We start from the raw sequence: 26,502 nt of genomic DNA on the forward strand, positions 1-26,502 counted from the left end.
CAAAAGACTCCAAACTGGCATTCCCCCAGCTGAACCTCTCCCCTGAGCCCTAGACTCAGGCTCCGCTGCCTGCTCTTCTTGACCTAATAGGTTTTCTGTTGAAACAGACCCAGCTCTCTCCTCCAGCTGTCACCAGGCTGTGTGACCGACCATGAACACACACATTCATACACAGAGGATGACAACTCTTAGGAGCTCTTTCCAGCACTTTTATCCACTTTTATCTCTCATTGCCTGCCCCCACTATTTAAATACTTTCTGGAAGGTGTGTTGCACCTGTTGTGTCTCTTGAACCCCTTTGTTCAATGGCGTCTTTGTGAGCTTGTGCGTATTTTGTAAACAGTGGATGGTTTATTCTCAGTACTATGCCCAGTTCCATGTGTGAATGTCTGACGATGGTCTATTTTTGCTACTGGTGAACATTTGGGTATGTTCTAGTCTGGGATCATCACGAATAATGATGCTGTGACCAGTTTTTTGTTTTTGTTTTTGTTTTTTTTTTTTTGAAAAGTCTTGGTGAGATAGTGGCTGGAAAGTTGGCTCAGGGGCTAAAGTACTTGGTCCTGCAGAGGATTCCCAGTGCCCAAATCTGGCAAATCTGGTGGCTTATAACTGCCTGTAGATCCAGTTCCAGGGGATCCAGCACTCTCTTCTGGCCTCGATGGGTACTGCACACACACACACACACACACACATACACACACACACATGTGCGCGTGCACACACACACACACACACACACACAAACAAGAAGTTTTTGAGAACAGACAGACATTTCTTCTGCTCACAAACCAGAGGAAAACTGGACTGAAGGGCAGCACATACTTGCCTAGACTTAGCTTAAGAGATACGACAAAGTGTTCCAGAGTGACTTTAGCTGTTCCTATCCCCACAGTGCGGTTGCTGTCTTATTCCACTGTCAGCTTAGCCCAGCTGCAGGCCCTGCTGCCTGTGTTCCCCTGCATCTGATGTCTCTACTTCTCTAGACTAGGCATGATTAATTACCCCTTCTTTAGACCCGGTATCCACTCCTGACTCCTGCATGTGTGTGTGTGTGTGTGTGTGTGTGTGTGCACGCTCACGTGTGTACGCATAGACATGTGTAGGTTCAGGCAGAGGCCAGAGGTCATGACACCTTAGGTATTGTCTCCAGGGGCTCTCCATACCTTAGGTATTATCTCCAGGGGCTCTCCATCTTGATTTAAAAACTTATTACAGTTCTTTAATTGGTTATGTGTATGTATACGGGCACCCACACGCTAACAGCACTTGCACAGTAGTCAGTGGATCACAGGCAGAGCTGGCTCTTTATCTCTGTGGCTCAGGGATTAAATTCACCTTGTCAGACTTGTTGGCACGTGCCTTTACCTGATGAGCCGGCCATTTTGCCACCTTCAGCCCCATCTTGTTTTGAGACAGGGTCTTTCTCTCTCTGTCTTTCTCTCTGTCTCTCTCTCTCTCTTTGTCGCTCTCTCTCTCTCCCTGTCCTTCTCCCTTTCTCTCTCTGAGACCTTGGGCCTGGTTGGCTGGCTGCCACTGAGACGCAGGGATAACCCATGCTTCTGCGTCACCAACCATATGATTACAGGCCCTGTATGCCCCATGTTCTTTTCTGAGTCATCTTCCCATTCCCCTCAGCTGTCAGAGCCATTGATCACGTTTAACTATAAATTAGACCACACTAATCAAAACTGAATCAAAACTTCCCATGACTTCCCGTGTGGATTAGAAATGCATTCAAGGGGCTGGAGGGAACGACTTAGCAGTTAAGAGCACCAACTGTTCTTCCAAAGGTTCTGAGTTCAAATCCCAGCAACCACGTGGTGGCTCACAACCATCCTTAAGGAGATCTGACATCTTCTCTGCAGTGTCTGAAGACAGCTACAGTATACTTGCATATAATAAAAATAAATAAATCTTTTTTTTTAAAAGAATGCCTAGGCTTAAACCCAGGTTTAAGCAGCTGCTTGCTGTGCAAGCATCTTCCCACAGAGCTACTTCTTTTAGACCTAGGTACTTGCTCCTGCTTCTACTGAGGAGTTCTTCCCAGAGATCTTTGCGTTGTTAGTTCTCATTACAAGTGAGGTCTTAGCTCAGGTCTCATGCTTTTTGGGAGCCCTTCTCTCAGGTCACCCTTTAGTTCTCCTCCTCAGTGGCCCCAATTTTCCTTCTTAAGGTATGGCAGCGTCTCCTATCTACCTATTTGCTCACACACTTTTTCCGATGTCCTCCTTAGAACATGAGCCTCAGGAAGGCAAGTAGCCAGTTGATGGTCATTACTGTATGGGTAGAGGTCTCTGTCTGTTGCCTAAAAAACAGGATCACCATCAACTTCTGCTGAGTCAACGAACCCAGATGTTCAAGAGAACCTAGCAGAGGTGGGGAAGCCCTCCGTGAGAAATGACTCATATATGGGTGGAATGCTCAGGTGCTCTTCTGGAGAAACTGAGAGTCCGGATTGGGGGGTGGGGGGTCCCAAGGAGAAGCGACCAGATTGGGGAGGTTGGGTACAGCGGGCACTAGGACCCGGCGCTGCGCGCGGCGGGCGGGGAAAGCTCTTGGCGCTCCATCAGCCCGGCTGCGGCCACTTGTGCGATCCCGCCGCCTCGCGCGCCATGAGCCGCAGGTTCACGGTCACCTCGCTGCCCCCCGCGGCGTCCGCCGCCTCCGCTGACCCAGAGTCCCGCCGGCATTCGGTCGCCGACCCCCGCCGGCTCCCGAGGGAAGACGTCAAAGGTAGAGGCCGCAGGGGGGGCGGGACTGCTGGGGGGCGGGGCGAGAGGGCGGGGCCACTGCAGAGTGGGGCGGGGCCTGGACTGGGCGAGGGGGCTGCAGGGAGCGGACAGGAGTGCGGACCCAAGGACTTGGGGTGCCCAGAGGGAAGGGCGAGGGGGCGTGACCGGATCCTGGTGGGCGGGGCCACAGGGGAGCAAGTAGGGTCAGGAAAAGAGCTGGGACAGGGGCAAGGGAGGAAGGGGTGAGCTGGAGACTGAGGGTCTGGGTCCGAGTCTGGGTCTGGGTCTGGGTCTGGAGGGAAGTAGGCCCAAGCACTAAGGAGGTGGGGACCTTGAGGAGAGGGAGCGGGACCAAGGAGCGGGGACTATGAGATTGAGGTGTCCAGAGCTGCGGTGAAGAGGGCCTAGATCGATTTGGGGGCGCCAAACAGGACGGGTTGGGCTGGGAGGATCAAAGTAGGGCCAGGGTGGGTGGGTGGGGTCGCTGAGGCAGGAGCTACGTTAACGGATCCTTGATGCCCATCGGATTCTTCAGTCTTCTGCCTCTTTGTAGACAGGCGGAATGCCTGGGTATCCCCTAAAGGAGACCGCAGACAGGGAAATTAGTTTGAATCATAGGCAGTTAGGTCCAGGAAGGATGTCAAAGGACCCAGTCCCAGTCTTTGGGCATTCATCTCCCTCGGAGGGAGGAGCTAGCTGAGCTGGAGTTGGGGGTGCACAGTTCAGTGATCTGGTAATGGAAGTCACATGCAGCTCCACTGGAGAGGGCAAAGGGATCCTTCTGGCTCTCCGAGAAGAAGTGACATCCTGGTTACAGAAACAGTCCCCTCTGCAAGGGTCTCTTTCAGGGTTTTCCCCTCTTCCTAGCTCTGTGCCCTTCTCCTTTGGAAGGAGAGGGGCGAATAGGCTTGGAGCGGCCCCAAGGCCTGGAGGAGAGCAAGAGAGATAGAGCCGTCCCTGGTCGCTAGGGGTCGCTCATGAGCCGCGGGTGAGCTCGCATTGCCTGGAGCTAACACAAGCCTGTTTTGGGGGGTTTCCTTCAGAAGGCTCCTCAAGGTATGGACAACTCCAGGTCTGGACTTCCTCAGGTTCCAGTCAGTGACCCAACCGCCTCTCGGATTGTGGACACTCGGATTTGTTTCTCTCTCTCTCTCTTTCTCTCTCTCTCTCTCTCTCTCTTTTTAAAAGGCTTATCAAACCTCTCAGAATCAAAAATTTCAACACCACCTCATCACCGTTTTCTCATCAAATCCAATCGTTTTTCATGATTTGGCCAACGACCTTCAAAACTGATCCTGAATTCTGTTACGTTTCTCTTTTGTCGGTCACCACCCCCCTGATCCGAGCCTGTAAAGCTGCTCACAGATCTAGAGCCACATCTGATCTCCCCGCCGCCCGCCCGGTCGGTCTACCCATCCCACACTAAGAAGCCCATCACTATCGGATGAAGGCCAAACCCTTGAGTCTGTCATTCAGTTCCTTTCTTCATTTGCATCCGGTATGTCTCATCCTGTTTACCCCACCCCCACCCTGCCCCACTTCCACAAGCTAGGAAAATTCACCCGAGCTCATTCTCTAAGTTACAGCTCTTCCACCTCTTCCGAGATCCTTTTCTCTTTCCCTCGCCCCCCCTTCAGCCTGTCCACCAGGGCACACTTCCAGTGGGTGCTGGTTCAAGCACATTAAAGACAGAGGCCATGTCTCTATCTCTGTGTTCCCAGGGCTAGGCCCAGAGCCTAACAGTGAGTGACTCGTGCTCATCAGACCAGAGTGTGCGGCTCTGGCCTCCTCCTCCCCCTTGGCCTCCTCTCCTCCTGTTCCTCAGACCGTGGCCTGGGAATAAGGTGTTGGGGACTCATGTCCCAAGGTGATGTCTCGGATTTTGCATTTACACCCTCCAAACACCTGCGCCACTGAAGTAAAAATATATAGACCGGGAATTTGACTGTCCAAATTGTATGTGGGAAGTGTATGGAACGTGGTGTGTCCGTGGCTGAGGCTGTGTGCGCATGTTTGACGTGAGCTTATCTCAGCAGCTTCTGTGGTCTGTCGGGTACTCGGTGCGTGCTTAACGACGCACGCTGTCCCACCAGTGTGTGGGACAGACATGTCCGTGGGTCTGTTTCCCTGTTTGTATCCATGAGATCACTCAAGGTTCCCCTTTGTCACGGATTTGGGTGACTTTTTTACCTCTCAAGCCCCCTCAGATGACCTCAGGCCCCTCCCCTCATGAAGGTCACTGAGCTGGGAATTAGATGAATGCTCCCAGGGGGGAACCTAGCGTCTGCTGTCTTTTCCACAGCTGCTTTTGTGTCAGCCTTTAGACATGAGAGTCAGTCAGTCAGCAGCTCAGAGGGATGCTCTTCCCTCCCGTCTCCTGGCCCAAAGGGAGCGGTGACAGCACATATAAGGCTGGTAGTGGCAGTGGGGAGACTTTGGCAAAACCACGTGTGTGAGCACCATGTTTTACAGCAGGCCCAGGATATAGGGTTTGCCCCTTGGAGTGTCGCCTCTGTGTGACCTCCAGGGTCACACAGATGAAGAGGGCAGCTGAGCAGCCGAGCCTTGAGATGCCGCCATTAACCCTGGGCTGTAGCTGCCTCTTACAGGGAAGGAAGGAAAGTGGATGGTGACCTCCTGGGACAGAAGTAGACATGGAACAAATTCTTACATCTCTGAACCAAGCCCATATCCACCCACCTACACCCCCTGCCTCGACTCTTCATGGGGAGCCTGGACAACAGAAAGGAACCCCGGGGCTGGCCAGGCTCACATAAATTGGGGGCGTGCCTTTATGGAGGGAGAATGAAATAATTTTTGCTAGGGGATGAAGGAAGATCATAAGACGGGCTACACGTGCTCTATGGTATCATCTCAGACACGCTGCTTTCCCTCCCTGGGCCTCAGTTTACCTGTCTGTAGCACAGAGGAGAAAGGGCCCTTCCTCCACTGACAGTGAGTTTGTGGAGGTGGTCACACTTGTAATCCCAGGAGGCTAAGGCAGTCCAGCCTTGGTAAGAAAGACCCTGGTTTGAAACCAAACCAAACCAAATCAAACTAAACCCTCCAAACAGACAACAACAACAACAACAACAACAACAAAAATCAGGGAGAGGTTTAGATGGTCTATAAGGGTGGGGCCTCCTCAGGACTCAGATCTCATGTTTCAGTCTATCTGTAAATTGGGAAGAATGATGCTGTTATTGGTGTGTGTGTGTGTGTGTGTGTGTGTGTGTGTGTGAGAGAGAGAGAGAGAGAGAGAGAGAGAGAGAGAGAAGGTGCTGGATACCTCTGCCCAATTGGTTTCTTCACCTTCAGTCGAGACTCAGAACCTCATTGCCCACCTCAGCCCAAGGTGAGCCCCAGAAATCTCCATGACAACAAACTGGTTATGAACAGGGCTGCAGTTGCCATGGTGACAGGTCTCTCTCCTTTCTCTCCCTCCCCCCTCCCTCTCTATTTCACATCCCCCTCTCTCCCCTCCTCTCTTCTCAATGAACCAGAGCTATCTGTGGGCCCCAGCTTTCTCAGGCAGGGCAAGGGGAGGGTAGAGTTACTCGAGATGGGGTCCAGGTTGGGAAATTGGGAGGATAGGCGGAGTCTGCAGGGGAATAGGGGGCTGTTGGGGTGCTGTTTCCATGGAGACGGGGCTGCAGCCTGTTAATTAAGCCCCCGGTTGCCACGGAGACGGTGGTGGTTGACGTGCTCTGCGGCAAGCCCTGTGTGTGTGGGGTGTGCTATGCACTGGACTCAACTGACTGCTGGGTCTGGAGGATGGAGCAGGCAGGTTGTAGGAGGGAGGGTAAAAGAGAGGCCTAGGGCGGAGTCTTAGCTCTGAGGCAGGAGGTGGGTAGGTCATGGGGTAGTGAGGATGGGAAGGGGGGTAGCTGAATGGGGTGAATACTGACTGTGCCTGTGGGGGAAAAACACAGTTGGGTCTTCAGCTGAGTGCGAGGGCCTGCTTAGGGGTTGGGCGCTGGATTCTAGTCTCCACTTGTAAATTCAGCTTCCCATTCTGATTCCATTTCTAGACTCCAATTTCATCATGAGTGGTAAGTGGAAAAAAATAATTTATGAAGTCCTTTCTAGCACCCCAATCCTCCCGCAGAGACGCAGCTTCACTGAGCTTCTGAGAGACACAAGGTGGGAGGGCGTATGGATTTTAGAGACTCTGAATTCAAAAATAGGACCCTGCTTGGCTGTCCCTTAAACTGTTCTATCCAGAAGTTTTCATCTACTGCGCCATCTTCCTAGGGCTTTGGACTTTCCACTGCATAGGGACGGGATGCTGAGTGGTGCAGTCTGGTTCCTGGGCCTCAGAGCTGAAGCCACTTCTTATTGGCCAAGGCTGGCTGAGTAGGAGGTGCTTATAATGACTTTTGTCAAGACCTCATTGGGAAGGGAGAGAGAGGACCCAGCCTCCTTGAGTAGTGTCAGTTGAAGGGCTTGGGGGGTCTTCCTTTGGGACTCTGTCCTTGCTTGGTTTCTATGTCTCAGGAAGACCTCCTCACTTTGCAGTGTTCTGTCTGGCTTAGTACTCATATGTAGACCATGCTAGCCTCAAAATTGTCATGAGAACCTGCCTGTACTCAGCTAGGTACCCCCAAATACTTTTGTGGTGTTGAGCACTGAACCTAGAGCCTTGTGCATATTAGGCAAGCTCTCTCACATAGAGCTATGACCTTAATCTAAGACTCATAGAAGACAGGGAGGAATCACATCTTTATTTTATGCAGGCAGGGGCTGTGAAGTCCAGAGAGAGGGACTTGGTTTTGTTCAGGAATAAGCAGAATTCTGCAGCAGAGGACAGGATGGAATCTGTATTTTCTACACCTTGGGTGACCTTCCAGGTCAGAGCTCTAGTGAAGATTGGCATGAGAGTGGCCTTCATCTGTTTCCCCTGAAGATCATCATGACCCCACGGATAGGTTTACTGCCTGGGTGGTCAGAGAGGCAGTGGCACTAGGGCCAGAGACGAAGAAGAAGAAACCTCAGTGTCCTTGCCTCTGCAGATCTGCTCAAACGTACTTCATATTTTACATTTTTTACACTTCTCTACAGAATAATATAGATTGGTGTGTGGTGCGTTTGTGTGTGTGTGTGTGTGTGTGAGAGAGAGAGAGAGAGAGAGACTGACTCTGGGACAGCCAAGAGTCAAATACTGATACCTTCTTACAAATATTTTTTGTTATTGTGTATGCGTGCAAATGACTTGCAAGAGCCAGTTCTCATCTTCAACTGTATGGGTCCTGAGCCCTGAGCTTGGCTTGTCAGGTTAGGTTCTAAGTGACTTTATTACTGAGCTAACACACTATCTGCCGAATGCTCACATCTTGTCTGAATGTTAACTGTCCATCCTAATGGATTATCTGGGTGTCCACAAAACCAAACGGTATAGACACCTTGTTGGCAAATCTCTCAGAAGACCCCACCGTTGGCTTAGTCCGGAAACCATTGATAGAGTCCATTGAACCAGCATGGCCGCTGGCCCTGTCCAAGGTTCTGAAAATGCCTGCCTCGGAAGAGTATCTGCAGATATGGGAGGCTTGCTTTTCCAGCCAAGGGGCCGGCTCTAGTCCTTTCTAACCTGGGCATAAAAGGGGGAAAGCTCATCCCAGACTCAAACCCTGCTAATTTTTTTTCTTGGAGCAGAGAATCAGAGGCAGCTGGGTAGTGTAGATATGATTGTATTCTAGTCTCTTTCATTGGAGGCAAGATCAATCTAAAAAGAGGTTCTATTGAGGAGAGCCCTACGTTGGAGTAAATAGAAATTGGTTCTAGATTGGATCCTGCCGTTCATTGGCTTTGTGTGGCTGGGCAGTCAGTTTCTCTCGTGGGTGCTTAGTTTTGTTTATTTATGAAATGAAAGCTATGCATTTGATCAGATGAACGGTTCTTCTGTCCTGCAACTCTCCTGAGATTTTGAGGGCTCAAGCTGGGAACCAGGGTGACTGTAAAGCTATTTCCTGTTTATACCCCCAGCATGTGTAGCTCTCCTAGATGCAAAGGGCCAAAATCTCAAGTGTCACTTTCTAAAGGGTCTCCACCATTGGCCCAAGTCTGGTCTCTGGCTTGCTGAGGGGTCCCAGGGTAATCTAACTTCTGGGGGAGGGAGCTGGTTTCAGGAGAGCATGTCCGGCTGGGACTGGAAGCCTCAGAAAGCAATCCTGGATTAGAGGATTAGACATTCCCGCCCCAGGAGAAAATCTGGTCCCCAACCGGCAGGTGGCCTCATTCCCCCTTCCCCCACCCTGTTCCTGGCCAGCTTGGGGCCAGCATACCCTCCCTAGAGGCTGCACCATCTCAGTGGGAAGGAAGGGCCACAGGACCTCAGTGCTGCCTGCTCCTCACTGCATTTCATCCATAGATCATTCCATGTCAGAAACCCCCTGTCTGTGGTGTGGACTCCAGGGACTTGTCTTGGTAGGATGCTGAGACTCCAACCAGCCTGAGCACCAGGAGAGAGTTCTCTACAACTCCTCTAGCGGTGGCCACCGATTTAAAAACAGAATGGGCCAAACAGACCCATTGACCTGAAACCCCTCTGGGCAGCACAGGCCCTTACTGATGGGGGCCTAGGCCCCATCTTTCTCCTAGGCTTCAATCTCTAGGACAGCGATCTGGGAAAGGGTCTGGTTCTCCTTCCTCCAGGCCTTACCTCACCAGTTTTGTAGACAGGCTCCCTGGGGCCCTTATAGTCCACAGCGCCCGCCCCTGCCGCCTCAGTCCCCCACATCTTTCCCCCAGGGGTCACCGCGGACCCCCAGTCAGGCAGCCGCTGCGGGGCCGCCTCCCCACGGCCGCGACCTAGTTCCCTGCCGTTATTTTTAGGGCGCGGGATGGCACCTGCCCACGTGCCGGGCCCCGCCTGCGCCGGAGTCGGGGGGGGGGCTGCGTCTGCTCTAGGGAAGCGAGGGCCGCGTCCCCCGCAGCACCCCCTCCACACCACCCGCGCAAGCCCCCAGTTTTCCCGTGAGGGGGCCATCGGAGCTCTCTGCCCGCCTCTCATCCCCTCTCCTCCCTCCCTCCGGTTCCCCCCCCCCCAAAGAAAACCCGCCAGTGGCTCACGCCTCCTGCATACGGGATGAGGTGAGCAGCGCCGCTACTGAGAGGGGGCGCGCGCGGGTGTGAGCGTGTGTCCGTGTGCGAGTGTGTGTGCGCCGGGCGGGCGGGCACTGCAGCTTCTTCCTCCGTGGAGCGGAGAGCGAGCGAGAGAGCTCGAGCGAGCGAGCGAGCGAGCGGCGAAGGCGGGCAGAGGGGCGCGGGCGAAGCGGCGCAGCCATCCCGAGCCCGGCGCCGCGCAGCCACCATGCTCAACAACCTGACGGACTGCGAGGACGGCGATGGGGGAGCCAACCCGGGTAAGCAGTGGTCCGGGGGCGGCGGGGGAGGGGGCAGCGAGGAGGAGGAGGAGGAGGAGGAGGAGAAGGAGGAGGAGGAGGTGAAGGAGGAGGGCAGCTTCGGAGTGGGGGGCAGAGCCGGGGCCGCCTCCTGCAGAGAAGAGCCTGGGGCTGACCCGGGCGGCGGATGCCGGAGGCTGCAGGAGGCTAGCTCCATTGGAATGCGCTAGGCGCTGTCCACGGTTCTGGAATGCGCCGCGCTCCGAGGCAGATTGGGAACCCGGGGTTGGAATGATCCACGGCCTGGGGGCAGACTTGGATTAGCTAAACCGGAGAGGCCGTGGGAAGGGGATGAAATAGCTAGAACAGGGCTGACGTGCTGTTCGACGTGCAGGAGGGAGGCTCCTTTCTCCGAGAGGGGACCCGGGTGTCCTGGCGCAGAGCAGGGACCAGCAGCTTCTAGGGGCGCAGTCTGCTGCAGTTCCTCGCTATGAGTTTCCAGCTAAAAGGTGGTGGTGGGGGGTTGTGATGGCTCTGGGGTTTGGAGGCATATGATAGCTCTCCGTCTGGGCTGCGGTGTCTCCTTAAGGGGACACTTGGTGCAACCAGAATCCCCCTCCCCCCCCCCAAGGCTCCCTGAAGTCCTTATCTCAACCTGAAGCTGCCACTTCTGTGGGTTTTTCTGGTCTACTTTGCCGATTTCCTCTTCCTCTCGGTTCTCCGTGGGTTCCTATTCAGGACAGGAAGCAAGATCCTATTCTTTGCTCTTTCCCCCTACTCTTGGTACCCTAGGGCGACAGTGTGGTTTTTAGGGCGGGGCAGGGGGGAAGTCTTTATAGTTAGCTCTCTTAGCTATCCTAGTGAAGCCTCAGAAACGGGGTCCTAGTGGCTGACTCCCCACCGCTGTGGCGACACTGCGGACTCGCTGCGGTGGGTGCAGGGACTTGCCAGGAACTGAGGGGCTCTGGAGCAAATCCTTGTGCTTTTTCGGTTCTCCGTCATTCTTCACTGCCGTTTCTCTGCTCCGAGGTCTTGGGGCCAGCCACCCCCTCGGGCTCCCGGGCCCCTCGCCGCCCCCCAGCGGTCTCAGCCATCCATCACGGCTGTCAGCCGCCCCCAGCCCCCACCCTTTAGCGGCGCTGCGTCCCCTGCGCACTAGCGCATCTCCAGTGCCTGCTGTCTGCGCTCAACGCCTTCAAACGCTCCCCCCAGGCATAGCTTGACCCTCTGGGCTGAGACCTCCCCAGGAGATAGTCCAAGACCCCAAGAACTGAAAGCATGATCTCGCAGACGCTAGCAGGTTTGACTCTGAGGTTTTTGATTTTGGATCACAGTCAGGGCCAAGTAGAGGTGTGGGAAGGCTGGGGGCACCAGTGTCCCTGATCCTTTGTCCGAGACACCCCCTTGCCTTTCTCCCACGAGGCTGAGTCCTATACTGGGGACAGAACTGCTGCTGGCCAGCTCATCCATCTCTCCAGTGACCCTTGGGTCACCTCATCAGATAGAGCCCCCCTGGCTGCAGGGGGAGGGGAGTTGTAAAGTCCAGTTGCGACAGCTCCAGGTATCCTGAAGCAGTGCTCCTGAAGCCAGGGGAAGGGATGGCACTTCCTCCTGGGATCCCCCTCAGATACCTCCGCTTCGAGACACCCCTGCTCCCCAGAATGGGTTCTGTGAATTCTTCAACATCTGCTTCCCCCACCGACCTTCACTGTACCTCCGTGCTTCTTTGGGGTCCCCAAAGGCCTTGTAAAGAGGCCCATGTGTGCTGGAAGCAGGATTCTGACTAGTAGTTCTTTCCAGTTATTAGGCCTCTCTGTTAATTTCTAGAGGCCGAGTGTAGCAGGCCCATCTGGAGACTTTCTTTCTATATATAGAGTACAGCGCTTGGAATTAGTGTGGCCAGAACCTGGGTCAAGTATTCTGCGTCCCAGAGCGGGAGGGTCTTACCCTGGACACTTGAAGAAGGTGGCAGAAGGCACTGAAGACTTCCTGAGTCTGATCAAAGCAGGACCAAGAGCCCCCTGACTCTGAGTCTAGATTCTTGCAACTATATGGAAGGATCTGGGTGTTGACCTCGGGGGAGAGTATGAGGACTCCTCTGGGTCAAAGAAGACCTAAGGATGTTATCCCTGGCACCTAGATCTTCTTTGCCTTTGACGTCTGATGCCCCCTTTCTCTCCCCAAGTTGCCGTGGGGATTCCCTCCAGGTTCAGCCCCAGGCCCCGGGGGAGGTAAGGCGCCTGTTTCCTCCGGGCGAGCTCTGGCCTCCGCAGCTTAATTGAAAGCCGATTCAGGCTGAGAGCTCCCAGGGGGCGGGGACGGGGGCGGGGGCGGGGGCGGGGGCGGTTCAGCCTGGGTCTGGCCAGTCTCTTTCGCGCCTCTCTACTCTCCCCCATCACCCAGACTCCTGGCTCTAGGGAATTGAGACTAGTTTCCCCTTCGTTGTCTTGTTCCTCTGAGAAAGCAGACGCTTGCTTCCCATCCCCCTTAGCAAGTGAGCCTAGCGTTCCAGGCTGGGGACAAAATCAGCCTTTGGCTGATGGGGCCGGGAGGCTGGCGTCTGGCCCAGGCAGCGGATGGAAAGGCGGGACCCAGGACGAGCCTACCAAGCTGCCCCCTCCTCTGCGCTCCTCTTCTGGCCGGGATCGGGCCTGTAGTCTGGCTAAGCGTTGCGCGCCGCGTTACATAAGTGGTTGCGGGCGCGTGGCCGGCTCGGCTCCGCGCTGCGCTGTCGGTCCTCGCTGTCGCCATGGAGACCGGCGCGCGGCCTCCTAGTTACGGGGTCTCCGGCCAGGATGTCCCCCTTCCAGCCCGTTGAGCGCCACTTGCTGGGGCAAAGAAGGCAGGCTTGAGAGGGGACACGAAAGACAGAGGGAGGGGGCGTTTCTGCTGGTGGACCTGGACCCAAGAAAGGATGGTTCTAGGAAAAGCACCCAGTCATACAGACAGAGAAGCCCTTAAGTCTTTCAGCTAAAGGAAGGATGTGGAACAAGGAGTCCTGGCGGGATGGGCTCCAGGTGTGCTAAGAATGTTAGCTGCAATAGTAACCGTAGGTACACCTGTGTCACCGCCATGGTGTGCGTGCGTCATTCCAGTTGAGTCGCTCACCATCTTATGAGTTAGGCCAAGTTAGTATCCCTTTGCAGTGGGGGAGTGAAAGGCTGGAGTCAGAGCCAGAGGCTGGTACTGAAGTTTTCCCAGCTCGGCCCTTTCTTGAACACTAGGGTTTTTTCCTTTTGCATCCCCATTAGCTACTCTATTTAGTCCTCACTATCTGCAGCAAGAGAAGAAGGCATCTATCTGGTCAACATTTGAAAAGGAGAGGAGGCCCACCTCACTTTCATTTCTTCTGTTTCTGGTCTCAGAACTTTTCAGATTCTGGGGTCTGAAAGGGTTGCCTTGGAGAATTTTCCTCCAAATATTATTTCCTGATCATCTATTACAAGCCCGCTTCCTTAGGGAGGATAGGCCTGGTACTTCCAGTAACTCAACCCTGACCCTGCCACCTCCCTGTGAGAGAAAAGAATGACTGGGGTCTAGTTAGGCAATCGGGCATTTCTGTCTCAACGGGCAAGGTGGAGGTGGATGTATTTTGGACCAGGTACCCCCACCTCTCCGATTGTCAGACAGGTTGGGATACATCATGCTCTGGAGATGGGTTCCCAGCTGGGTGACTGAAGAAAGGTTCCAGGAGGCAGGGAGGATGCAGAGAGTTGGACAGATAAGGCTGTTAAGAGCCGAGGGCTAGGTGATCCAGGGTCCACAGGATCCTTTACTTGAGAGTTGGACAATGCTGATCCTCCCTAGAGTCCAGGAAGATGTCTGCCATTCGACCTTCAGCTCCTGTGCTGAGGTAGGTTGATGACTGCAGCTGCCAAATTATGTCCATGGAAAACTCATGCCTTTTTGGAGGAAGATTTCTTTGCATCAACAATGTTTCTCCTTGGCTTGGCACATTTCTTAAACACATTTGTGTGGTGACCTCTGGCCCTTACAGTGTGCCGCTTCTGTCGTGGGGACTGCTCCCTCCGGGTGTCCAGGCAGCTTCTGGACCCTACGATGGACCCCCTTAGCTAAGTTCAGCCTCTTCCACACCTCAAACTCCTCTCTTCTACACTTCCGCTCCATTAAGCTACAGCATCATCCCACCCATTGACTCATGCCGGAACCCATGCCCGGGCTTTATCCTAGATTCTCTCTCCCCCTCCCCAAACATCTGGCACACCATGTTCCCATAGTGCTCGAGGCCCGAGTCCTTCCATTGCTCCATATTGCTGGACCTAGGTCGTTGTCAGCCCTTGCCTGGATTATGGAAACGCTCTAGTTATCTGCTGTATCTGTCACATGAAGCCGGAAGGCTTGCTGCAAAACCCAACTCAGGTCCTGACACTCTTTGGCCTGGAGCGTCAATGACTGCCCATTGTCCTCTGGATGAGGGCCAAGTTCTTCAAGATGGCCTGCCACTTCCTTAAGTCTCACACTGCCTTGACTCATCTTTTTCCAAAGCCACGGTTCATCCCTGGGCCCCGATATGCCCCTTCCTAAATCTCTAGCTGGATCGTGCTTTGTTCAGCAGTTTTAACCTGTTCTGTTGGCTTTCACATCTGGGGCATCAAACACACTGTTCTGCGTTCTCTCTGCCTGGAACACCCTCCTGCCACCACCCCCCTTACTCATCCTCCAGTTCTCAGCTGGCGCGTCACTTCCTCTGGGGAGCCTCCTGTGTCCTCTCGGACTGGGCTGCGTGCCCTCCTGCATCCCTGATGGTTTCTTTCACAGACTTTCGCAGTCCTGTCTACCGCTTCTTCTCCCCTGGCTCCGGCTGTTCGGTCCCTCTTCTGCCCATTTTATTGGCACATGGGAGTCTGACAGTGAATGGGAGGATATAAGATGCCAAGGGGGTATCCTTGGGAGTTCAGGTTGCGTGGTTCTCTGTTGTCCTCCCTGGGGACAGGAGGAGGAGACATCCACCCCCATACTCAAGATGGGCTCCTTTATATCCAAGAAGACAACTCCGGTGACTTTTAGGTGTCATGGTGGATGAGGTAGAACCCTCCTTCAAGAGCAAAGAAGGGCTCACATGTTCACCAGGCACCCAGATCTCGCCAGCGGTAAACTGGCCTCTTCCTCCATGCTGCCAACTAAAATCATGCAAGAAGGCAGCGCAAGGCCAAACCCTCCAGGGCGTGACCTGAGGCAAGGAGAGTTAACATGGCCTTCTAGCTGTCAACAGGGTGGACGTGTGTGACACAGTGACTTGTGTCAGACCCGACTCCTCTCCTTCTCAGGTGATGGCAACCCCAAAGAGAGCAGTCCCTTCATCAACAGCACGGACACAGAGAAGGGCAGAGAGTACGATGGCAGGAACATGGCCCTGTTTGAGGTGAGCTGCTTGGGTTGCCGCTCAGTCACGCCGGCTCCATCAGTGTTCTCTCCCTCCCTTGGGGAGAATAGCCGCCTCTCCATCCCTCCCTCAGGCCCACCTTCTTCCCCAGCCTCCCTATCCCTCCTTGGTCTTTCCTGGCTTTACCCTCCTGGTTTCCTGTTCTCCTGTCCTGTCTCACCACTGCCTTCTCCTGTCCTCCTGCTTCCACCTCCTCCATTCCCGTCACATCCCCAACTCAGGGGCTTGACCTTCTTCGTCCCCATCTCTTTACATCCAGCTCACTCCATTGCTGCCCCGACCCCACAGCTTCCTAACGCTGACCCCGTTCGTTCTCCTCCATAGGAGGAGATGGACACCAGCCCCATGGTCTCCTCCCTGCTCAGTGGGCTGGCCAACTACACCAACCTGCCCCAGGGAAGCAGAGAACATGAAGAAGCAGAAAATAATGAGGGCGGAAAAAAGAAGCCCGTGCAGGTGGGGCTTTGGGGGAGAAGGGATGGGAGAGGGATCTGGACGGAGGGGTGAGTGATGGAGAAGCGGGGGAGGGGGTGACTGTATGGGGAGAGGAAGGAGGCGTGAGGGAGGTGAGGGGGGTCCTGGGGGCCGCTGCTAGAGAGTAGGAAAACCATGGGAGAACCTGAGGGAAGAGCTGCAAGAGTAGAGAGGCAGGAAAGGAACATGGAGGAGGTGTGGGTTAGGCGGTTGGCAGTGAATAGGCAGGGCAGAGACTGATGCTGGCCTCTCTGGCAGGCCCCGCGCATGGGCACCTTCATGGGCGTGTACCTCCCATGCCTGCAGAATATCTTTGGCGTCATCCTCTTCCTGCGGCTCACGTGGGTAGTGGGCATCGCAGGTATCATGGAGTCCTTCTGCATGGTCTTCATCTGCTGCTCCTGTGTGAGTGACACCCCCTTCCCCCCCCCCCCCCCCCCCGCCACCCCGCTCAGGGAAGGCAGCTGGGGTAGGGCTGAGGCCTGGGGGTGGGGGGTGGGCGGGAGAAGCATGGGACCTGGGCTTTTTATAGGAGCCATTGCTATGGATTTTTTTGAGAGTAAATTAGGCCCGACTAGTCCTTCCCGAATCTCATAGGCTTCCCTCTGACGATTGTCAATCAGGTTTCATCTGGATCTGCGTGTATGTGTGTATGCCTGTGATTACACAAGTACTGCCGATCCATTGATGAAAATGATAACTGCAGAGAAGAAAACAAAATTCAAGCTAATTTCACGGAAGTCCCTACTCTCAAGAAATGAGATTATGTCTTACAGATAACTTTCCAATTAGATTCTCCTAACCCATATTGAAACAAAATTCCAATATCTATTGAACACCAAATTTAGTCTCTTGGGTCTTCACATTTAGCCTTGAGGCCGCCCTGTGTGTGAAGATGTCAGTGTTGGGGCTATTGTTCCCATTTTACAGATGGGGATGCTGCGGCTTCAGAAGTGAACTGAGCTTTCTTGGGTCATATGATACCTAGGGGCCAAATCGTGGTGACCGGAGTTCTCTGGCACTATAAGTCCTCCTATTTGCACGGTGAATAGGTTATTTTTTAAAGAAGGGCTTGGCATGAATAGAAATTGGAACAGACCCAGAGAGAAGCTCAGGAGAGGAGAGCGTGTGGGTTTGGCTGGTGGCTGTAGGGTATGTTGGCTTGGCCACCAGCCAGACCACCGCTGCCCCCAGCAGCCACCACACTGACGATCTCTTTCCTACAGACGATGCTCACTGCCATTTCCATGAGTGCAATTGCAACCAATGGTGTTGTGCCTGGTATGTGGCTGGGCCCTTTGTAGAGTGAGGGAGGGCTGGAGGCCTAATGATTGACAGGGGGGGGAGGGGGGGAGCCTGGGAGTGGTGGGTCAGGCTTTGTGGGTCATCACGACCCAAGACAGTACTGCAGACCAAGAGCTGGGCTATGATTGTTGGTGGGGTGGGTAGGAGAGCCTGTGGGGCTAGGGAAGGAGGCAGATGCTGGTGTGGGGTAGGGCAGTGGCTACTGTGTCCCCCACTCAAGCCGAGACCCTCTTCTCCTCTCTACCATCCTACTTTTGGAGCCATGACCTCTTTACAGGAGTAATTAGCAACATGGTAATAATTAATGCAGCAAACTCCATGCAGAGTTTGGCTGGGTCTCCCATAGAATTCCTTTCTGAGGCTGCAGCCTGAGGTCTAGAGAAACCTTCTGTCCTCTGTCCCTGAGCCCCGATCACCACAGAGCTTCCCAGGGCCCTCTGACCCTCTCTCTGACACTAGGTTTTCTCTGCAGCTGGTGGCTCCTACTACATGATTTCCAGGTCTCTGGGCCCGGAGTTTGGGGGCGCCGTGGGCCTCTGCTTCTACCTGGGCACTACCTTTGCTGGAGCCATGTATATCCTAGGCACCATCGAGATCCTGCTGGTGAGAGGGGCAGGGGAGGAGGCGTGGGGGCCAGGTTGTCAGCCACTTAAGCAGTGTCCCCCGACACCTGCTATAGGCCAGGCCATTGCTTACGGCCAAAGAGAAGTCGGATGTGGTCTGTCTCGAAAGAGTTCCCAGTCTGGTTGGAGAGACGAGATACGATAATTATGTAACACAAACAGCTGCGGTTTATCAGGCACCCACAGGGCTCCCAGCGTAGCTCCAAGTGCTTTACAGTCATTATCTGGAATCCTTAGAGGTTTAAGTATTATGATGGCATTTTACAAATGAGAAGTTCCAAAAGGCAGATAAAGCCAGCTCAAGGTCACTCAGCTACAGGCATGTTGACAGAGGTGGATTTGGAAGCGTTAACATAACCGCTGGAATAATGACGGCCCACGACATTCCAGGGGCTGTGGATGTTGGTTGCAGAGCCCTGATAGATGGTTCTTAGACTGCAGAAGAACCATGGGGGACCGGTTAGGAGTAGTGTCTGATGGGGGTCAGGGTGGGGGAGACTAGGCGTGTGTACTGTTTGAAGGATAGTGTGGCTGTCTTAGACCTCCCGTTCTTTCTGTTTGGGTGGGTGTGTTTGAGGGATCCTTGGATTAAGGAACTTAGTTGGAAGGCCTCTTGCCTAGGCATCCTCAGAGCCCTGGCTTTGTGTCTCAGCACCGTAGTAACTCTCTATACTTTGGAGGTGGAGGCAGGAGGATAAGAAGTTTGAGATCTCCATCAGCTACATAGTGACTTTGAAGCCCGCCAGGGCCACAAGAGAAAGAGACCCTGCCGCAAATGAAAAGAGAAGAGAAGAAGGCATAGAGTCAATGTTTTCTAAACCCCTATCCTCTGCAAGACTTAAGGTTTTCAGGCTATGAGGTTTTGTTTGTTTGATGCACCCCCCCACCCAATCTTTCATGCATTAGGATACAGCCATTTTACAGAGGAGGAGGACGGAGCATCTCAGGGACATGTGGAGGAGTGTGAGCCGGCATTCCTCTGGCTTTCAGGGCCTGTGCTCATCAACTGTCTCCCATGGTATTGGGGAAGCAGAACTTTTGGTTTGGGGGCAGGAGAGAAGAAATCAGAGACTGGGAGACGCTTGAGTTGGGCATCCTGGTGAGAGCGTTGTAGAGCTCTGTGATGTAACACATGCGTTATCAAACAGTTTGCCCACTGACTGTCACTGGAACAATATGAGAGTAAAGGAGAAATCCGGTCCAGTGGGAATCAGAAGCTTTTTAGTATATGTATCTCACACTTCTTTCTGTTTGATATTTTTCTGCATTTGTAAAACCTAACTTCATCTATAAATATTTCCTTAAGAACCTGGACACTCCATTTATTCATAAATAAAAAGTAACTTAAACAAATATAAGCATTTTAAGTTTAATGTAGACATTTTAGAAAAATTGATTATGTAAAAGTCACATTTCAATTATTCAATAAAAGCATCCATTGCCCTTTTTCCTTCCTTCCTTCCTTCCTTCCTTCCTTCCTTCCTTCCTTCCTTCCTTCCTTCCTTCCTTCCTTCCTATCTTTTCTTTTGAGACAGGGTTTCTCTATATAGCCCTGGCTGTCCTGTAATTCACTCTATAGACCAGGCTAGCCTCAAACTCAGAGATCCATCTGCCTCTGCCTCCCAAGTGCTGGGATTAAAGGCGTGCGCCACCACCTTGTGAGAGAACACTGCGTCTCAAGCCAGTGACCTGTTAACGGCTGCCTTTGGAGATTGTTTCCCCGGTGTAAGCCCCAGCTGGCCTTTCCCAGGTCACCTATCTAACTTCCTTTGCTCCTTTCCTATAGGCTTACCTCTTCCCAGCTATGGCCATCTTCAAGGCAGAAGATGCCAGCGGGGAGGCGGCCGCCATGCTGAATAACATGCGGGTGTACGGCACCTGCGTGCTTACCTGCATGGCCACCGTGGTCTTTGTGGGGGTCAAGTATGTCAACAAGTTTGCCCTGGTCTTCCTGGGTTGCGTCATCCTGTCCATCCTGGCCATCTATGCAGGGGTCATCAAGTCTGCCTTCGACCCACCCAATTTCCCGTGAGTGCTGTCTTTCTGAGTCTGCAGTATGGTGGCCCTCAGTGGTCCAGCTCAGGTCCGAGGTCCGGCATAGTGAGAGTCCCCGCTGGGTGTCCTCTCTCTTCATCTCCCAGAACTGGATTGTGTGGGATGAGAGCAACGTCCCTGGGAAGGGGGATAGTTTTCTATTTAGGGGAGTTTATTCAGGATGGGATGACGTTTCTTGGGGGTGGGAAGAAGTTCTCTGGAGTGTGTCAACTGCTTGTTGGTAGAGGGCTTAGGCTTCTAAAGGAGTATGCTCGGTATGGTAGGGAACCTTCTGGATGGGCCAGTCTCCTGGTGTAGACAGTCTTGGTTTGTAACACATTCTCAAGGACAGGGGTGGGGGGGGAAACCCAGGAGAGCCCAGGGTTCAGGTCCTCTTTGATTCCTCCTCTAGTACAGAACCCCCCTTGTCTCAGTAGCTAGGAGGACAGGACACCAAGGCCGCTGTCCGCGGTGCTGAACGGCACCCAGTTCTTCCTCTACATGCTTGAATTGCTTGGGGACCTTTGCAGAAACTCTGATGGCCACGCCCCAGACAGACTCAGAATGTCTGGATGTAGGACCCTGAGATGTGCATTACTGACGCTCGCTCTCAGTGGCTGTCCTGTGAAACCAGGGAGAGGTCTGTTGATCCCCATTTTCCTTACTCCTTTCTCTCCCTAGGATCTGCCTCCTGGGGAACCGCACACTGTCTCGCCACGGCTTTGATGTCTGTGCCAAGCTGGCTTGGGAGGGAAATGAGACGGTGACCACACGGCTCTGGGGCCTTTTCTGTTCCTCCCGCCTCCTCAATGCCACCTGTGATGAGTACTTCACCCGAAACAATGTCACAGAGATCCAGGGCATCCCTGGTGCTGCCAGTGGTCTCATCAAAGGTCTGAGGGAAAGGGTCGGGTATCTAGGAAGCGCTGTGGGGATCATAGGCTAAATGGTCAGAATTAGGGGTGTCCCTTGGGACTCAGTTCAATTAAGTCAGCTTTAATTGAACATCTTGTATAGGCCATGTTTTGTCTTAAAAGTTATGGTGAGGTAGAGGCAAAAGTATAGAATTCACTTCACTGTTATTAAGGGAGCAAACATGTCTAATAAGTGTCCTCTACTCAGTACTCAGCACTGCTAATGCACTGGGACCACGGCACACACGTGCGTCTCAGTGCTTGGCCTTGGGGATTTTAGTGACAGATAGTGTGTTACTAAATAAACTATGATCCATGTAGGTGTGTATTCGGTGACCAGAGGGCTATGAGGAAGACATAGCATCTGTGTGCCTCGGGTGACAAGAACGGGGCTTCCCACACTTGCTAAGGGAGATTATCAGTTATGAAGGGGAATAAGGGATTTACAGGGCAAAGAACAGCCTGCCCAATGTGTGTGGCCAGGAGAGGCATAGCATGTCCTCTGACCCCAGGTCATCCAGTGTGACTTGGAATTAACATACGAAGAAAGGGGGCAAAGGATGATGTTGGAGAGGGTAGCATGGGCCAGACTGGCAGGCCCTAGAAGCCATGCTGAGGAGTTACATCCTGAAGGCAGAGGGGTGCAGGAAGGAGGCAGTAGGGTGCAGGAGGAGGCAGTGGGGTGCAGGAGGAGGCAGAGGGGTGTAGAAGGAGGCAGTGGGGTGCAGGAGGAGAAGAGGGGTACAGGAGGAGTCAGTGGGGTGCAGGAGGAGTCAGTGGGGTGCAGGAGGAGTCAGTGGGGTGCAGGAGGAGTCAGTGGGGTGCAGGAGGAGTCAGTGGGGTGCAGGAGGAGTCAGTGGGGTGCAGGAGGAGGCCAGTGTTGTGAGTTCGGGACAAAGATGACTCTGTACTGAGGAACAGTGATGGTTTCAGTGGGAGTGGAGTCGGGGCTCTCGGCTGGAGCCACTCTTCTGCTCTGGAGGTGTTTGATCATGTCTGGACACACATACAAATTTTGCTTGTGTATATGTGTGTGTGTACATGCATGTCATGTATGCATATGGAGGTCATAGGACAACTTTTCTGGAGTCTGTTTTCTCCTTCTACCATGAGGGTCTCTGGGATTGAACCCAGATTATCAGGCTTGGCAGCAAGTGTCTTTACTCCCTGAGCCATCTTGCTGGTCCCTGGAAATATTTTGGTCATCAAAACTAGGGGGGTTGACAGGGCAGTAATGGCTCACACTTTTAATCCCAGCACTCTGGAGGTAGAGGAAGGCAGATCTCTTTTGAGTTTGAGGCCAGCCTGGTGTACAAAGTGAGTTCCAGATAGTCAAGGCTACACAGAGAAACCCAGTCTCAAAAAACCAAAAAGACAAACAAAAAAGCCCAGAGGGGTTGAGGCGGACAGATGTCTCAGGGGTGAAGAGAATTTGCTGCTTTTCCAGAGGTCCTGGGTTCGATTCCCAGCACTCATATGGTGCCTCACAACCATTTGTAACTCCATTTCCAGGGAATCTGATGCCTTCGGGTCTTTGCAGACACCAGGCACACATGTGGTATGCATAGACATGTACCCAGACAAAACACCCATGCACACAAAAATGAGACAAACCAGAGGGTTGCTTCTGATGTTTAGTGCGTACATCCTGGACTTCTGTCTAACACCCTATGGTGCTGTTTGATAGCTCTCCAGGGCACACTCATCAATGCTACCCACAACTAGTGCATGGTGGTTGAGCCCCAGCACGGGGGGAAAAAGACTTATTAGTGAGTGGTCACAGACAGACGTTGGGATGCTGTGAAGCAGGGAAGGAGACAGACAGATGCAGTTGAGAGCAATGCCAGCGGGTTTGAATTGATTGATGCCAGTGCCATTACCAAGGCGAGAGAGGCAGGAGCCAGTTGGGGCCTGCGAGCTGATTAGGTCACCCGGGGACACGTGGAAGCCGGTCTGAGAGGATCCTCTGCACCTCTTCCTCTAGACTGGACAATTTAAGGGTCAGAGGCTCAGCCCCGTTCAACTTTGAAATTTGTGTTCACACACTGGTACCACACAGGAGCTCGGGAAATGGTGGGGGTGTCTAAGGCCCAAGGCGGGAGTGAGAGGTGGTTCGTCTTGGCTTTCTGTTCCCCACTCCTCCTGCTCTGAGCTCTGGCCCCCAATGTCCGGTCCTCTTCCTGAGTACCCCATCTTCCCACAGAGAACCTGTGGAGTTCTTACCTGACCAAAGGGGTGATTGTGGAGAGGCGCGGGATGCCCTCCGTGGGCCTGGCAGATGGCACCGTCGTTGACATGGACCTGCCCTATGTCTTCAGTGATATGACCTCCTACTTCACCCTGCTTGTTGGCATCTACTTCCCCTCAGTCACAGGTGACTGGGAGCTTGGGGGGGAGGGGTGGACGGGGAGTCAGCGCCAAGATTAGGGGTTCTTAGTTTGAAACCCTGCCACCTAAGCAGGAGCTGATCATTCAGGGGAGTCAGCATGGCGGGGTGAGGCACGGGGCCCCCATCTCCCTTATGTATCCTTTCCTCAGTGGCCCTGGCCTTCTCTCTGAACTGCTCTCCTGTCTACAGGGATCATGGCTGGCTCGAACCGGTCTGGAGACCTGCGGGATGCCCAGAAGTCTATCCCTACTGGAACAATCCTGGCCATTGCTACCACTTCTGCTGTCTGTATCCTCCTGCATGGCTGAGCTGTGTCTACTGTGTGTGTGTGTGTGTGTACGTGTGTGTACGCGCGCGCTGTGTCTACCATGTGTATGTGTGTGTGTGTGTGTGTGTGTGTGTGATATTGCAGGAGGCACTGCAGCTGCTACCTTCTCCAGTGGCTAAGGATGGGGCTGGGGGCGGTGGGCACCACCATGCTAAGGATTCTCCTTCACTCTCTGCTATAGACATCAGCTCTGTCGTTCTGTTCGGAGCCTGCATCGAGGGTGTCGTCCTACGGGACAAGTAAGGAAAGGAACTGGTTTTGTCCTGGGTGGGCTCAGGAGGAAACAGACCTGGCATGGGGAGGGACAAGGCCTTTGGGGGTTGGGTGGCAGGAGGCTGGGGCCTGAGTCAGGGGCCATGGGTGGGAGACCCCTCATTTTCCTCTTATTAAATATTTTCTCTTTCTTGTCACTGAAGCTTTAAAAAAGTCTCCTTAAAAAGATGTTACCTTTGGTTTGGGATAATGATACGTTTGTTCGTTCATTCATTCATTCATTCATTCATTTATTCACCTAATACTTCTGTGTATTGTTCACTGCCTTGAAGGATCTGAGGGAAGCAAAGAGTAACACAGGTGTTTTTTCCTTTGCTTTTGTTTTTGTTTTTGTTTTTCCTGTCTTGAAGGAGCCGCATGGGGTGATGACCACACTCACTCACTTATAAACAAACTTAGATGCAAAACATGAAGGGAACCCAGGGCTACAGAGAGCACACAGGGGCGCAGTGTGACCTGGTCAAGTGAGCAATTTGCATACATTACTGCTGTTTTAGGGCAGTTTGGATTCCATTTATCTCCCTTAGCCGTAGACCTCCCACGAGTCTGCGGGGTCCAGCCGTTCCTTCGCCTCAGCTCTTTATCTAGCATTTGAAGGACTTCAGCAGAGGCTCCTCTGAGGTTTTATATTTTATTTTATTTTGGCTAAAACTCAGCTTGCATAGATTTTTCTTGGTCATTGTCTCCTAAACAATACAACGTAACATCCAGGTCCAGAGCCCTTCTGGTGTGTTCGGGGTTGTAAGTCACCAGACATGAGTTTTCGGGAGTGTGTGCTTGCCAGTGGATACTGTGCACCACAGACCTGGCATTTCTGGAGTAGGGCACTGGTTCCTGCCCCCTGTGGGCACTGCTTGGTGTTCACCTCACTTTTCCTGCTTTCTTTAAAATTTTTATTTATTGTAGGTCCATGGCGGCACACGCCTTTATTCCCAGCAGGCAGATCTCTGTGAGTTTGAGGCCAGCCTGGTCTACAGAATGAGTTCCGGGCCAGCCAGGGCCACATAGAAAGAAACCCTGTCTTGAAAACCAAAATAAATAAAATTCATTTATTGCCAGGCGTGGTGGTGGTGCATGCCTTTAATCCCAGCACTCAGGAGGTAGAGGCAGGTGGACCTCTGTGGGTTCAAGGCCAACCTGGTCTACATAGTTCCAGGACAGCCAGAGCTATGTGGAGGGGCCCTGTCTCAACCAATGCCCAAATTTCATTTATTTGTCATTAGTATGTATGTATGATGGAGGAGGGCTGTGTGCATGTATGTGCTTGTGTGTGCAGATACATGTGTACCATGGCACGGATGGGAGGTCTGAAGATAACTTTCAAAGTTGCTTCTCAGGGCTGGGGAGATGGCTCAGCGGTTAAGAGCACTGACTGCTCTTCCAGAGGTCCTGAGTTCAATTCCCAGCAACCACATGGTGGCTCACAACAATCTGTTAGGGGATCCCATGACCTCTTCTGGTGTGTCTGAGGACAGCAGGAGTGTATTCATACAAATAAAATAAGTAATTCTTTAAAAAAAAAAAAAGTTTTGCTTCTCCCCCTCCACTGTAGATTCTGGGGATTAAGCTCAGGTCTGAAAACTTTGCATCTGACGGTTATTTTAGAGCAGTCTGTTGCCGTGCATCTCATTTCATCATAGAGCTGTCGTGAGGCTGCTGGGGGTCCAGCAGTCCCTCCACCCCAGGCGCTCCCCTGGTGTTGGACATGTCTCAGCAATGTCCCTGTGCACACCCCCGGGGACAGGACTCCTCAGCCGCTGAAGCAGCCGTCGCCCTCTCCTCAGCTCTCCCCTCTCTTACTCTCCCCTCCCCCGCTTGCTTTTCTTTCTATCAGCGTTTAAAAACTATTTGTTTTTATTGTATGAGTGTTTACCTGCATGTATGTCTGTGCACCACATACATGTATGAGTGCTTACCTGTATGTATGTCTGTGCACCACATACATGCCTGGTGTCCATGGAGGCCAGAAGTGAGTCATTGGATCCTCTGGGTCAGGGGTTATAGGAAGTTTGTGAGCTGCCGTGTGGGTGCTGGGAACTGAACCCAGGTCCTCTGGAGGAGCAGCCAGTGTTCCTAACAGATGATCCATCTATTCTGCACATCCCTGTTCTTTGGAGGTAGGGTCTTGCTTGGTTACCCGGGCTGCTCTGGAATTCCTGGACTCAAAGGGTTCTTATGCGTCAGTTTTCTTCAGGCAGGGTTTCTCTGTGTAGCCCTGGCTACTCTGGAACTCACTTTGTAGACCAGGTTGGCCTTGGACTCAGACCCACCTACCTCTGCCTCTTGAGTGCTGGGATTAAAGGTGTGCCCCACCATGCCTGACCTAATTTCTTCTGCTTTTTCTAACATTAATTTATTATATGGATGTGCATGTGTGTGTGTGTGTGTGTGCGCACACACACACGCATGCATCATAGCACATGTGTGGAGGTCAGAAGACAATTTGTGGGAGTCAGTATTCTCATTCTACCACGCGGGTGGGCCATGGCCTGCAGCCAGGGTCTTTCCCTGCTGAGCCATCTTGCATGCCCTCCTCTTTTATTCTTCACACCACCGGCACACAATGAAGCCCGTCTCTCACGTGGAGATGCTATAGTCCTATTGAGCCCACGACTAGCTCAAGACTGCCATGCTAACAACTATTTATTAAAATCACATTCAGCCGGACAGTGGTGGCACACAC

General features: G+C 53.0%; 1 protein-coding gene across 1 annotated transcript in view; it reads left to right on the plus strand.

The window, feature by feature from the left end:
• Window positions 1-2,615: 2,615 nt before the first annotated feature.
• Window positions 2,616-26,502, plus strand: part of Slc12a5 (solute carrier family 12 member 5) — a 37,810-nt gene continuing 13,923 nt past the window's right edge. Inside the window, exons 1-11 of the mRNA XM_052184270.1 lie at window positions 2,616-2,736; window positions 15,364-15,458; window positions 15,804-15,935; window positions 16,212-16,358; window positions 17,180-17,234; window positions 17,731-17,861; window positions 19,668-19,909; window positions 20,597-20,808; window positions 23,033-23,203; window positions 23,408-23,506; window positions 23,728-23,785. Coding sequence (XP_052040230.1) covers window positions 2,616-2,736; window positions 15,364-15,458; window positions 15,804-15,935; window positions 16,212-16,358; window positions 17,180-17,234; window positions 17,731-17,861; window positions 19,668-19,909; window positions 20,597-20,808; window positions 23,033-23,203; window positions 23,408-23,506; window positions 23,728-23,785 — 1,463 coding nt within the window. The remainder of the gene's footprint in view (window positions 2,737-15,363; window positions 15,459-15,803; window positions 15,936-16,211; window positions 16,359-17,179; window positions 17,235-17,730; window positions 17,862-19,667; window positions 19,910-20,596; window positions 20,809-23,032; window positions 23,204-23,407; window positions 23,507-23,727; window positions 23,786-26,502) is intronic.

This window comes from Apodemus sylvaticus, chromosome 5 (genome assembly GCF_947179515.1).
Source record: "Apodemus sylvaticus chromosome 5, mApoSyl1.1, whole genome shotgun sequence".
NCBI classification, from domain to species: Eukaryota; Metazoa; Chordata; class Mammalia; order Rodentia; family Muridae; genus Apodemus; species Apodemus sylvaticus.